We start from the raw sequence: 14,365 nt of genomic DNA, 5'->3' as shown, positions 1-14,365 counted from the left end.
AATAAAATGACTCATCTACCAATCAAACCAAAACTCTCATCCTCTACTGAGGATGTTGCGGTGGAAGTTGCGCTTGTTGAAGTTGAGGACGTTCACTCGTGTATAATATTCAAAGCAGGCACTCCTCCAACATAAATACTCTACTGAGTTGACTGCTGACTTCACTGTAGCAGAAAGGCAATCTGCAAACGCTGGTAAGTGTTCTCGGGGGTGCGCAGGGGGGATATCCCTTATTTTTGGGAAAATATCCCTTATTTTCAAATCCCAATGTTGACAGGTATGGTTATAGATGTATGTACAGACCAACTGAAGCTAGCTATTAAGACAGCAGGTGTAGAGGGAGAGGCGGAAAGAGTGAGTGAGTGTGTCTCTCTGGATACTTTTCATTGTAATATATAGGTAAGATATATTTGCATATGTCTGTCTGATAGAAATATAACTATCTTTTTTTATAGTTTTGGCAGATCAGTACATCCATTTGTCCAGTAGATGGCGGCAGATACACTCCTATTACCACCCAGATCAACACGTCTACACTATTCAACAACCTGTTGGCATTAAACAACCATGCAAACTAAAAGGAAGAACACTAAAAACATTTCTCAATCTGAGGATTTCTTTAATGTTCATTGATGATAATGGAAAATTTGCCATTTAGCAGACACTTTTAATCCAAAGCGATTTACAATTACAGATTACAGGGACATTCCCCCTGGAGTAATTGAGGGCTGAGTGCCTTACTCAAGGGCACACTAGTGGTGGTGTTACAGGTCTTACTCAAGGACACACTAGTGGTGGTGTTACAGGTCTTACTCAAGGGCACACTAGTGGTGGTGTTACAGGTCTTACTCAAGGACACACTAGTGGTGGTGTTACAGGTCTTACTCAAGGGCACACTAGTGGTGGTGTTACAGGTCTTACTCAAGGACACACTAGTGGTGGTGTTACAGGCGGGATTTGAACTCAACCTTCCGATCACCAGCCCAACTCACTATCCACTACTAGACCACCACTACCCCTACATGATCATTCAGGTTCATTTTCAATCCCACATATCCAGTAGCTGGCTGTTCTACTGGGCTTCAAATAGGTCAGAAACACTGGACCAACATAGTTCTTTACAACTGAACAGAACAACTGGTCAACTATGATGACGATGAGGAGAGTAGTTCATATTAGAGAGGGAATAGATCAATAGGTAATAATCAATAAGAATACACGTAGGACACCAGCAGGGAAACATGTTATCATGCAGCATTTCTATTGGTAGTGAAGAAAACTGTTCTACAATAACATAAAATATGTACATAATGATAAAGGTATAACACGATTACTCTGCAAAATCAAACACAGAGAATATCCCACATGATAGATTAGTGACATCATCAATAATCTCACATTGTAGACTTTACAGAGAGAGCTCAATCTGAGAGTCAATCCTCTGAGATTCATAGAAGAGGGAAATCATTAAACCCCTAAATAATAATAATAATAATAATATTAAACCCCTAGACCAAATCACAGAGAAAGATATTTCTACAGGTTAGTAGGTTATGATAAAGCATCACTCTTATGGGACCTCTACTCCAGCTCACACAGCTCAGCACTGGACACACCACCAACCCAAAACCCAGGATAGAGGGGCTGAGTGAAGGTGGTCTGGACTCTGTGGAGGAGGGTCATTGTGTCAGAGGAGACGCTGTAGAAGGACAGAGTACCTGCCCTGTGATCCAGGTACACTCCTACTCTGGAGGACTGAGGGCCTGATACTGCTGCAGTCTCTACATTATTGTGTATGAATGTATAACCATCACTCAGGCAGCATAAAGTCCAGGACTTGTCATTAGATCCAAATCCAGAGTCATCACCTGACCTGTTTATGTCTTTATATGACACTGCTGTTTCAACCCCCCCACCTCTCCTCTCAACCTCCCAGTAACAGCGTCCTGACAGACCCTCTCTACACAGCACCTGAGGACAGAGAGTGAATCTCTCTGGATGATCAGGATATGACTGGGCTTGTCCACATGTCACCTTCCTGTTCCCCTCAGACAGAGAGAGCCAGCTGTGTGCTGTGTTTGGATCCAGTGTGAGCCGACAGGAATCTGGGAGAAGAGCAGAGCAGAGACCAAATCAGAGGAATAAGGAGAGTCAGATATCTAGTCTGTCTCTGATGCAGGGCTCGACATTGTGACTGTTTTGGTCGCATTTGCGAGTGAATATATTTCTGTGCGACTTGGAAATACATTAAATCGCACCAGTGTGACTAAAAGACTGCTGAACTACTGTCATGCGCAGTCAATCTTATGTGTATAAGCGATGAGGGAATGAAAACAGTGAACAGAAACGCGTGTCGCAGAAATGCTTCACGCGAGTCCTATATGCGCTTAAAATGCGCATAATGGGTATATGGGATACAGCTCTCATAGTTCGTAGCGCTGTGTGCTTCCGGTTTCATTACAAAGAGGTTAACCCTATATGTGCCTGACGTCTAACATTCAAATGACTCTAACTTGATCTTTTTTCGGATTTTAATGTATGACACATCATTTGAAAGCTTATGATCCGTAGTTCCAATCCACAACACGTCACATTTGAAAGTGTTTATGTATTTTTTTTACATTTGAAAGTGTTTTGTTTATATATATTTATATTATACAATTTACCAGTCATATTCTGGAATGTGTCTAAATGTTAAAGTTCCATAAGTATAAGCAAAATAAAGTAACAGTTTGTAAATAAATAGTAGCATTTAAAAATAAAATAAAAAACGAACCGTGAACCGTGACCCAAAAACCGAGGTTCATACCGAACCGTGGGCCAACTGAAATTAATATTCTTACTTCCCCTTTACATTGTGTGAGTCTCCATTTTTATTACGGCCAAGAGCCGGTTATGATCATTTTGATATGTTATGATTATGATAATTTGTTGTCGTTGTTGACGAAAATTGCACAATTTTCATTGTGCTACTGAAATTCTTGGTGTGCTACTACATTTTTCAACATGGTAGCACAGTGCTACCTGGGGAAAAGGTAAGCGTCAAGCCCTGCTCTGATGATGTTCTGCCTCTCCTAGACCTCCCTAGTTATATCTCAGGTGTGTGGAGAGGATCAATGGAGAGAGAATGTCAGCTACTTCAGGATAAAGAGACTCACATTGTAAGAACTGGGCTCTGGTCTTGGGCTCTGGTGGCAGTAATACAACAACTGCATTCACTACGGAAACATTAACACACACACACACACACGCACATGTTAATGTAATTGAATTGGTCTGAAGTTGTTTGTGTGAAGAGAATACAGGAGTTTTTAGCCCACCTGTAGATGAGATCTTGGGCCATCCCTTTTTTAGGATGTGGTCTAGTTCCTCTCTCAGCTCAGACACAGCTTCACTCACATCTCCAAAGTCCTGAAGAGGACGGACAATGATACTGGGTACGTCTGAAGATACACTGGGACTGGAGAGAGACTGATAACTCTGGAGAGAGAGAGAGAGAGAGAGAGAGAGAGAGAGAGAGAGAGAGAGAGAGAGAGAGAGAGAGAGAGAGAGAGAGAGAGAGAGAGAGAGAACAAGAGGATGAATTGCATGAACAAGAAGCATCTTTCAGTATTCCAGATGGAGTGGTAGTTGCAGTGTAGTTACCTGGAGGATACATGCAGTGGTAGTTGCAGTGTAGTTACCTGGAGGAAATGGATGTGATCCTCTGTGTGTGAAAGCTGCTCCAGCTCAGCGTCTCTGCTCCTCAGCTCAGCTATCTCCTGCTCCAGTCGCTCCAGGACTCCTTCAGCCTGACTCACTGCTGCCTCCTGCTGGGCTCTGATCAGCTGCTTCACCTCAGAGAGCCTTCTCTCAATGGAGCGGATCAGCTCAGTAAAGATCCTCTCACTGTCCTCCACTGCTGCTTGTGCAGAGCGCTGTTAGGACACACACACGCACACACACACACACACACACACACACACACACACACACACACACACACACACACACACACACAGAGAGTGTGTGAGTGGAGTGTGACCTGCTGACTGGAGCAGAGTAGTGAAATGGTGCGTCTCCTCTGGTCAATACTCACAGTGAGAGACTCCACACCCTGTTGGAGCTCCCTCAGGTCCTTCTCTCTCTCCTGGACTCTCTGCTGGACTTCCTGCTGACTCATCCTCAGCTGCTTCTGTAGACAAATACACTTTAATAAATACTGTGCATATTTACATTGCTTGAATGATGATAAACAATTATTTAACAAACTAACAAAAAAAAGTAATAACTCATTGAAAGAACACTTCTGGTTTCATGAATCACATTTAGAATCTGCTGATGAAGAAAAGGCTGGACGCTGGACTATGAAAGGTCACGGCGGCAGATCTCCTGATTGTTACTGGAGACAGAGGCTGTGTTAGAAATGGCATACTAGCATACTACTCATACTAGATATGGCGTACATTTGAGTATGCGAGAGTGTTCATACTGTACAGTATGCGAGAAATCTAGTATGTATACTAGATTTTGCCAAATATTTGAGTATGCCATGACTGGACACTACTGGGGAACTAAATCCCCAAAATGCATTGTGTGTCTCTTCAGTCTCGTCAAACTGCATCATATAAACTTGTCATACAGCTGTTGTTTACATTGTCCGATAGACTGGAGACCAAAAGATCGAATAAACATCGTTTTTTGCACAGATTTGAGTGTGCAGATGCTGGTTTTTTGCACTCTTTTTGTTACTCTTCAGCTGCAGCACCCCAGCTAAGTCTGGTCACGGATGAGCGGTGGTATTTTCAGTATATTGGGAAATTACATGGTGAAATGCATTCTTAGACAAGGCTACGTCGTCATGATTACAAAGATGCCACTTGAAATGCATAAAATCTAAGTTTATTCGTGTCTTACACACACACACACACACACACACACACACACACACACACACACACACACACACACACACACCACGGCCTGGTATCTGACTGCCTGTAGCCCAGTCATGAACCCTTAGCTAGTGACACTTGTAGAGTCAAAATTAGCCTACAGCTTTTAGCCAATGGAGGATTTAAAATCCCCGCTCCACGACCGGTGCGAAATGCATTCTGGGAGGCAGTATGCATACTGCAGTGTAAACGGTCAGCTGGTGTTGGCATACTTATTATGAGTTTAGTATGCAGTATATACTCATTGAGTATGCTAGTATGCAGTATATACTCATTGAGTATGCTAGTATGCAGTATATACTCATTGAGTATGCTAGTATGCAGTATATACTCATTGAGTATGCTAGTATGCAGTATATATTCATTGAGTATGCTAGTATGCAGTATATATTCATTGAGTATGCTAGTATGCAGTATATACTCATTGAGTAGGCTAGTATGCAGTATATACTCATTGAGTATGCTAGTATGCAGTATATACTCATTGAGTATGCTAGTATGCAGTATATACTCATTGAGTATGCTAGTATGCAGTATATACTCATTGAGTATGCTAGTATGCAGTATATACTCATTGAGTATGCTAGTATGCAGTATATACTCATTGAGTATGCTAGTATGCAGTATATACTCATTGAGTATGCTAGTATGCAGTATATACTCATTGAGTATGCTAGTATGCAGTATGCTCGTATGCCATTTGGAACACAGACAGAGAGAATAGAAAGCCAGACAGTAAGTGCAGGGTGTTATGAGTTAATCATTCTCCCTATCTGACAAGAACCAGCTTGTAAAACAATAACACCAACATCCTTTACCCTCTCCAATACACAAACACAGTAGTGTGGAAGAGACTATGGATCTCTGGAAGTACAATGATGTGATATTGTCCAATTTGTCCTCAATCAAAATAAGTTAGTCCTTTTCTGTTCGATCTGTTCAACATGTATCAGAGTCACCAGTGAGAAGCTCTGGTTCTTACCTGTTTCTCAGTCCTTTCTGCTGACAACATGGAACACGCCAAACTGACCATCTTGTGCTTCTTAATGACAGGAGATTCACAGTGAGGCTGGAGGTGAGTCTCACAGTAAGAGGCCCGACAAACCAGACAGGACATGAGGGCTTTCTGCTTTCTCCCAGTGCAGACATCACACAGCACATCTCCAGGTCCAGCAGCTTGGAGTTCTGTTTCCATTCGTTGTTTCTTTCTTTGGGAACGTGTCTTCTTTTCTTCCACTAATTCAGCCAACAGAATGTTTTTCCTCAGAACAGGCCTGGAGACAAAGCTTTCCTTGCACAGGGGGCAGCTGTATGCGCCCTTCTGATCATCCTGGTCCCAGCAGCCCTTAATACAGCCCATACAGTAGCTGTGTCCACACGGAATAGCCACCGGGTCCTTCAGTAGGTCCAGACAGATTGGACAACTCAGTGTGTCCGTGCTCTCTGCCATGCTGCTGCACACTAGACTGAACAGCAGAGAAAGAACAGAGAAGTTTCGTTTCTCTAGAAGTGTTTGTGCACGTGGGTGGGAACACTTCCTGGTTAGCTCTAGGGGGCGTGGTTAAAACCCCACTGTCTCTCGACAACTTCCCTTTGTAGACCAGACCAGTGTCCCTCAGACCTCCGAAGGCAGCGATTCCCAACCTATGGGCCGTGGCCATCTGGTGGGCCGCGAGGGTACTGCAAGTGGGCCGCCAAATCATGGGTAAAAAAATAATATAATAATGACAAAAACGTTCTAATTAAAACAATGTATTCATGGTACTGTATTCTTTTCTTTAAAACCTTCAAACATGCATCATCAGTGTGATACTACTAGGCCCACTGCACTGTATGTATGATGATTGTATGATGATGCATATGAAATATCCAATAATGAATGAATGAATGAATGAATGGTCTTTATTGTCATTGCTATAGTACAGGTACCAAACAACGAAATTTGGGAGGGGGGGGCTCCCCTGGTGCTAGGAAAGTTTTTTTTAATTTTTATTTTAAAACAAGAAGGAAAAGGAGCTGGTTGACATAAATAAAGCCTATGTACACTATCCACTATACTATACTGTACAGATAAAACGACTAGGGTTGTCATATTGCACATAGTGTTATTGCACATTCATTTAACGTGTCGCAGTTTGCAGGCTTGAAATGTACACATTTGTGCCTCAGCACTACACCTGATTTTTCAGTCCAGCAGCTGCCATCAATCCGTCCAGACTGTCCAGGGCCCAGAACCTAGTTCTTTGCTGTGTTCAGGGCCTGAATGGCCCTGGGGTAGAAGCTGAGCTTCAGTCTGTTTGTCCTTGCGAACATGGTCCTGTACCGCCTTTTCGAGGGCAGCCGGGCAAAGTGTTCGTACCCAGGGTGGGTTGGGTCTCTGGAGATCTTGGAGGCCTTCCTGAGGCAGCGTGTGTTGTACAGCTCTTCCAGAGAGGGGAGGGGGGCGCCGGTGGTGGGGAGGACTGGTGGTGGTGGGGAGGACTGGGGGAGGTGGTGGGGAGGACTATGGAGGACTGGAGAATCTCCATTTGGGTTCTACATCCGATCGTACTCAAGGAGGTATCATCTATTATTACCTACTTAAGCGTTATGGCCGGTTAGGCAACAACAACGGTTACCACATTTATCTATCAATATTTACACAAAGGAAAGACAAGAGAAACTTTTAATTAATGTATTTTTTAATACAGCAGCTATGTTTTATTGTTAGTGTATTCATCCGCTGAACAGTTGTTTATCGTTGCTAAGCAACGGTCAGAATGTAACTTCATATACAAACGCGGAGTAATATGAAAAAGATGTCAACATTCCTTTTAGTACGTCATGGATATCGACACGGCTGGAACGCAAACTGACCAATAGAGACAATGGACCGGATCTATCTAAAGTTCATTCATTATTTTCATTCGCCCCTCCCCCTCCCTCAGGGTTGCCAGATGGGGCGTGTTTACCCGCCGAATGGACTACTTTTGATCACACTGGGCCGAAAAAAAAAGCATTTGGGCGGGTTGGGCTGGATAAATAGCATTATTAGGCGGTATCAACATGTCAGTGCCTGAAAGTTACAATTTTTTGATTGATTGAAAACCTTTATTGTCCCCAATGGGGAAATTTTGTTGTCAAACAGCTCAGTTAGGGCAGAAAACATTCAGTACAGAAAACAGAAAAACATTCAATAAAATACATAAAACAGTGCAGGCTCAATAAGTAAAAAGTTCCAAAAGTTCCATCTCCAGGTCTCCCCCACCCTGCCGGGCCTGGTTGTAGAGTCGGAGTGCAGCTGGAATAAAGGACTGTCCAAATCTTTTTGTACTTTGACGGGGGAGAACAAATCTGTGGCTGAACTTGCTCCTCATCCCTGCCAGCTCGCAGTACATCGGGTGGGAGGGATTGGCCAGCGTGGCCGCCAGTTTTTTCCCCATCCTCTGTTCTGCCACCACCTCTAGGCTGTCCAGCCCGGTCCCCACCACAGAGCTGGCCTTCTTCACCAGTTTGTTTAGCTTCGCAGCATCCCTGGCACAGATGTTTCCACCCCAGCAGGCCACGGCGAAGAACAGAACGCTGGCAACCACCGACTGATAAAACATTTGCAGCAGCTTGTTGCAGACACCGAAAGACCTCAGCCTTCTCAGGAAAAACAGTCTGCTCTGCCCTTTCCTGAGAAGAGCCTCGGTGTTGTCAGTCCAGTCCAGTTTGTTATTAATTTGTACTCCCAGGTACCTGTAGGAGTCCACCCTCTCGACTTCCACCCCCTTGATGGTGATGGGGGCTGGGGTCCTTCTCTTCCTCCTAAAATCCACCACCAACTCCTTTGTTTTGCTGGTGTTAAGCAAAAGGTAGTTGGTGTCGCACCACTGCACGAAGCTCTCCACCAGGGCCCTGTACTCCTCATCCCTGTCGTCTGTGATGTAACCGACGATAGAGGAGTCATCCGAAAACTTCTGCAGGTGGCACTGGTCGGAGCTAAACTGGAAGTCGGAGGTATAGAGGGTGAAGAGAAAGGGTGACAGAACAGTTCCCTGGGGGGCACCGGTGTTGCACACCACCACCTCAGACTGACAGCCCTGCAGTCTCACATACTGACGCCTGTCTGTGAGGTAGTTGTGGATCCAAGCCGTCAGGGAGTCCTCCACACACATCACTGCTAGTTTGTCAGCCAGCAGTGATGGCTTGATAGTGTTAAATGCACTGGAGAAGTCGAAGAACATGGTCCTCACCATGCTCTGTGGCCTCTCCAGGTGTGTGTAGGCCCTGTGCAGCATGTAAATGATGGCGTCCTCCACCCCCATGCTCTCCTGGTATGCAAACTGCCGGGGGTCCAGGAAGTGCGTGAAGTTAAAACACACACCCTAGAAGCTACATACAATGTGCAGGATTATTATTATTATTATTATTATTATTTACAAACATCCAAACATCATTGGCAACAGACAACAGTGACAACAGACAATTGGCGGTTTTCGAACAATAAAGGTTTTGGGTGGATTTAGCGGTTTTAAAGACTGTGGTTAGGCTGGAAATTGTCAATCCCATCTGGCAACCCGGCCCTCCCTAGCAGACAACCTGCCAGCGTGACTATCTGGCATTACGTCATATCCCCGCGACGCTGTTGTTGGCAGAGCGAGCATGCTCGGAAATGGTCTAGAGTAGACGCATAGATAGAGGCTGTGTTTTTTTAACCAACTAGATCGTTTTTTGTTTTTTTTTGTTTAAAATGACCATGGACCTGACTTTTTTGGGCACGGGTTCGGCCTACCCCTCCCCGCACCGCGGTGCCTCTGCCCTGGTCCTCAGAACCGAGGGGGAGTGCTGGCTGTTTGACTGCGGGGAAGGGACCCAGACCCAGCTGATGAAGAGTCAGCTGAGAGCCAGTGAGTTGTCGTCCTCCTTCCTTCTCCTCCTCCTCCTCCTCCTTCTCCTCTCTACACCTCCTCCTCCTTCCTCCTCCTCCTCCTTCCTCCTTCTCCTCTCTACACCTCCTCCTCCTTCCTCCTCCTCCTCCTTCCTCCTCCTTCTCCTCTCTACACCTCCTCCTCCTTCCTCCTCCTCCTCCTTCCTCCTTCTCCTCTCTACACCTCCTCCTCCTTCCTCCTCCTCCTCCCTCTCCTTCTCCTTCTTCTCCTCCTTCTCCTCCTTCCTCCTCCTCCTCCTTCTCCTCCTCCTCCTCCTTCTCCTCCTCCTTCTCCTCCGTCCTCTCCTCCTCCTCCCCTCCTCCTTCTCCTTCTCCCCCTCCTTCTCCTCCTCCCTCTCCCTCCTTCCTCCTCCTCCTCCTCCTCCCCCTCCTCCCCCCTCCCCCCTCTCCTCCTCCTCCTCCTCCTCCTCCTTCTCCTCCTTCTCCCTCTCCTTCTCCCTCTCCTCCTCCTCCTCATTCTCCTTCTTCTCCCTCTCCTTCTCCTCCTCCTCCCTCTCCCTCCTTCCTCCTCCTCCTCTCCCTCCTTCCTCTTTCTCCTCCTCCTCCTCCTCCTCCTCCCTCTCCTCCTCCTCCTCCTCCATAACAGTTATTATGCAGTGAGTTGGTCACATCTGTCTTGTCTAGTTTTTTTTCCCATTTGTTCTTCTTGTGTGTATTTTAATTATAGCCAATTCTTCTTCATGCACGCGTTTTCCAGATTGCGTATTATGTCTTATGTACGCTGATGCGTAATCATTACGATTTCATCATCAACTCCTCCTCGCCTCTAGATCGATTTGGGGAGTTTTGTACGGATGTTTCTGCTAATGCCATCGTGTGTGTGTGTGTGTGTGTGTGTGTGTGTGTGTGTGTGTGTGTGTGGGGGGGGGGGGAGGGGGGGGGGGGGGGGGGGGGTGGGTGGGTGTCTCTCTCTCGTAGCTGTGTGTGTAACGGTTTGATCATCAACTCGCCTCTAGATAGATATGGGAATAAATGTTCCAAGTTTTGCACGGATATGTTCTTGCTAAATGTCTTCCTCTCGTGTTGTATGTTTAAATGTGTTCTTTTCTCTTGTCCAGGCAGAATCACCAAGGTGTTCGTCTCCCACCTGCACGGCGACCACCTGTTCGGTCTCCCGGGCCTTCTGTGCACCATCAGCATGAACCTCAACCCCAGCCCCGCCGAGCCTCCGGCCTGCGTCGACATCTACGGCCCCCAGGGCCTGGGGCGTTTCCTGAGGGTGGCCCTGGAGCTCACCAGCTCCCAGCTCCTCTTCCCCTACACCGTGCACGAGCTGGAGCCCTCCGCGGACCAGAGCCCCCCCGAGGGACAGCTGAGCCCGGACGCGAGGAGGACTGACTCTGGGCATCTTCACCCCCAGGAGCGGCCGGGGAGGACCGTACCCCTGGACGTCCCCGGTGACTGCTACGTCCTGTTGGAGGACAAGCAGTTCGTGGTGAAGGCCTTCCGCCTGTTCCATCGCATCCCTTCCTTCGGGTTCTCGGTGCAGGAGAGGGATCGGCCTGGGAGGTTGAACACGGAGCTTCTGAAGGATCTCGGTAAAACACCTGCGATATATTCTACAGTACAGTGAACCCTTTCATAGTCTGAACCCCTCTCTTGTTTGTCTGTGTGTGCACACATGTACTGAAGATTTACATCAATGTTGTTTTTCTCCATTTGTATTAGAGGGTCGACGTGGTGAAATTAGGTTACTCTCCTCCTCCTATTCTGCCAGCTCCTCTAGTGTATTGTATTGTTTTCTATTCTATTACATTTACATTTTTGGCATTTAGCAGACGCCTTATTCCAAAGCGACTTACATTTGACTAAGCAAGTGAATCATCAATCTACCAGTCGTAGCAGGAAGAGTAATCCAGCTCAGGCCCGGGGCCATTGGCAGTCTCGGTGATAGAAGGAAAAGTCTTCTTCTATCACCATCTTCTAAACCTAGACCTTTTTTATTTATTTTTATTTTTTATATAGACATTAAACAGAGAAATAGTACAAGGTGGGCAATATAAGTTTTAGGGGACACAGTAAAGGGGAAAAGTGGGTGCTGGGGGGCAGTATTGTATTGTATTCTTTTGTTTTCTATTGTATCAGAATTGAGCAAGTGAATCATCAATCCACCAGTCGTAGCAGGAAGAGTAATCTAGCTCAGGCCCGGGGCCATTGGCAGTCTCAGCGGTGCTATTATGAGCGGTGCTATTTCCACTATTTAGATTAATCGTAATTCCATCCTGTCACAAACGTCTCTCAGGCCTGAAGCCGGGCCCGCAGTACGGCCGTCTGAAAGCGGGCCTGTCGGTGACGCTGGAGTGCGGCCGCGTGGTGACGCCCGGGGAGGTGCTGGAGGACGCCATCCCGGGGCGGAAGGTCTGCGTGCTGGGCGACTGCAGCTCCCTGCTGGGCGACGGCCCGCTGCGGGCGTGTCTCGGGGCGGACATTTTGGTGCACGAGGCCACCCTGGCGGACGAGCACCGGGACAAGGCGGTGGACCACGGCCACAGCACCCCCAGCATGGCCGCGGGGGTGGCCCGCGCCTGCCGCGCCCGCAGGCTGGTGCTGTACCACTTCAGCCAGAGGTACAAGCCCGCGGCCATGCACAGGGAGGGGGACGAGGACGACGTCACGGAGCTGGGCAGGCAGGCGGAGGAGGCGCTGCGGGGCACAGGGATCCAGGTCACCCTGGCGGAGGACTTCCTCACGCTGCCCGTACTCCTCCAACGACCTCGATGAGGACGGACGGACGGACGGATGGATTTAGCGTTTTTTTTATTTGTAATGATATTTAATCAGAGGGAATGGATGGATGAATGATGGAGGGAGAGTGTGTGAGGACATGAATGAGGGAGGGATGGAGGGAGGAAGGGAGGGATGGGATGGGAGGGAGAGAGGGATGTGAGGGGAGGGGGGGGGAGGAGAGTGACCCGAATGAATTAGTGGATGTCTATGAAAACTGTTTGTTTGTAACTGGGTCTGAATAAAAGTTAATATTATGCCATTCTTGTGCTTATATTATTATTTATTTTTTTAAAATTATTATTATATTATTATATATAGAATATTATTATTCTTTTATTTCTTTCATAAAATTGCTTTTCGTAGAGTGGAATGTGTAGGAAAAAGATGACTTATCTCAAAGCTCAGATAATTGTCATAGGACAGAATAGGTTGGAACACATAACCGAAATGTTTATTTATTTCCTGGTCAAGTGGCACACTGTATTTTCTTTCTGGGGGGTATTCCATCAACGTCGCTAAAGGAAAATCCAGGCTTATTTTTTTTTATCTTTATCTTTATCAAGATACACCTGGGTTTGATTTAGATATCTCGTGGGAAGAATAGGAATAATCGTGGGTTTTCCTTTAGCGACGTTGATGGAATACCCCCCTGGTGTCCTCGTTTGACTCGTTGTAAACATCGACCTCTCTCCTAAGGTGCGTTCGTAAATTCGCCCTGAGAGCGCCGGAGCGCACACTGGGTCCAACGTCACAAAGGGACCAAGTAATTTGATTTGACAAGAGGCATTCCATGAGTGCTGATCAGATTTCCAGAGCGTGTTTACGAACGCAGGCCTAATCTCTCGCTCCACCCCGGACACACTGCGCATGCGCAAATCGCCATGTTGAAGGAAATGGGACCAGACGAATCTGATGTGTAACACAACGCCTACTTTCATTGAGCGTTGATTTTGAGAAACAAGCGATTTATCAGTGGTATTTAATTATATATTTTTTAACGATTTAATTATGTTATTATAAGCGACCGAAGAGTCTTGTGTGTACAAAACAAAGAAGAGCAGATGTGAGGTTGGAGCACCATTGATGGTAATTTCATGTTTTATCTAATTTACTTCTTATATTTGCTTTTATTCATTGTTCTTTCATTATTTATTTTCTTACTATGCTCCCTCCTCTTGCTGTATTTTTTCAAACAATGTATGTAAAGCACTTTGTCGTATGAAATGTGCTATACAAATAAACTTGCCTTGCCATGGCTGCGTTCGTAAATTTGCTCTGTAAATCTTGATCAGCACTCATGGAATGCCTCTGGTCCAATCAAATGACTTGCTCCCTTTATGACGTTGAACCCAGTGTGCCCTCCCCGCGGTCTAGAGCGAGTTTACGAACGCAGCCCTTGCCTTGCCTTGGACAGCGGACAGGCCTCGCCAGCTCTGGCAGACATCAGGTGCTATAACGTTATAACGTTAACTCACAGACATGGATACGAGTTTAAGATCAGAATTATGCGTTAAAATGTACCCTGCTTATCACTAGGTAAGTTTGTTGGCCGTTTTGTTTGGCTTTTTCGAGGCCAATAGCTGGTTAGCATACTAGGCTACGGTAGCTAACTCTGTCATTCATGCCACTTTGGTTATTAATCAACACTAGGTTAGTTATTGATCAGCACTAGGTTAGTTATTGATCAACACTAGGTTAGTTATTGTTGATCAACACTGGGTTAGTTATTGATCAGCACTAGGTTGGTTATTGATGAACACTAGGTTAGTTATTGATCAGCACTAGGTTGGTT

General features: G+C 46.1%; 2 protein-coding genes across 2 annotated transcripts; one reads left to right on the top strand and one right to left on the bottom strand.

Moving 5' to 3' along the window:
• Positions 1 to 1,581: 1,581 nt before the first annotated feature.
• On the bottom strand, positions 1,582 to 6,384 carry LOC308159191 (tripartite motif-containing protein 16-like; the record flags this gene model as incomplete). Its single annotated transcript, XM_080532937.1, has 5 exons — positions 1,582 to 2,105; positions 3,321 to 3,411; positions 3,684 to 3,917; positions 4,079 to 4,174; positions 5,917 to 6,384. The coding sequence occupies 5 exons, from the start codon at positions 6,382 to 6,384 to the stop codon at positions 1,582 to 1,584; spliced, it is 1,413 nt and encodes a 470-aa protein (XP_080389063.1).
• A 3,264-nt stretch (positions 6,385 to 9,648) lies between these two features.
• Positions 9,649 to 12,567, top strand: elac1 (elaC ribonuclease Z 1; the record flags this gene model as incomplete). Its single annotated transcript, XM_080532457.1, has 3 exons — positions 9,649 to 9,805; positions 10,905 to 11,384; positions 12,089 to 12,567. The coding sequence occupies 3 exons, from the start codon at positions 9,649 to 9,651 to the stop codon at positions 12,565 to 12,567; spliced, it is 1,116 nt and encodes a 371-aa protein (XP_080388583.1).
• Between the last annotated feature and the right edge of the window lie 1,798 nt (positions 12,568 to 14,365).

This window comes from Nansenia antarctica (assembly GCF_963989245.1).
Source record: "Nansenia antarctica genome assembly, chromosome: 5".
Lineage (NCBI taxonomy): Eukaryota > Metazoa > Chordata > Actinopteri > Argentiniformes > Microstomatidae > Nansenia > Nansenia antarctica.
The sequence above is the reverse complement of the archived record's forward strand: the minus strand, read 5'-3'. Positions and strand labels throughout refer to the sequence as shown.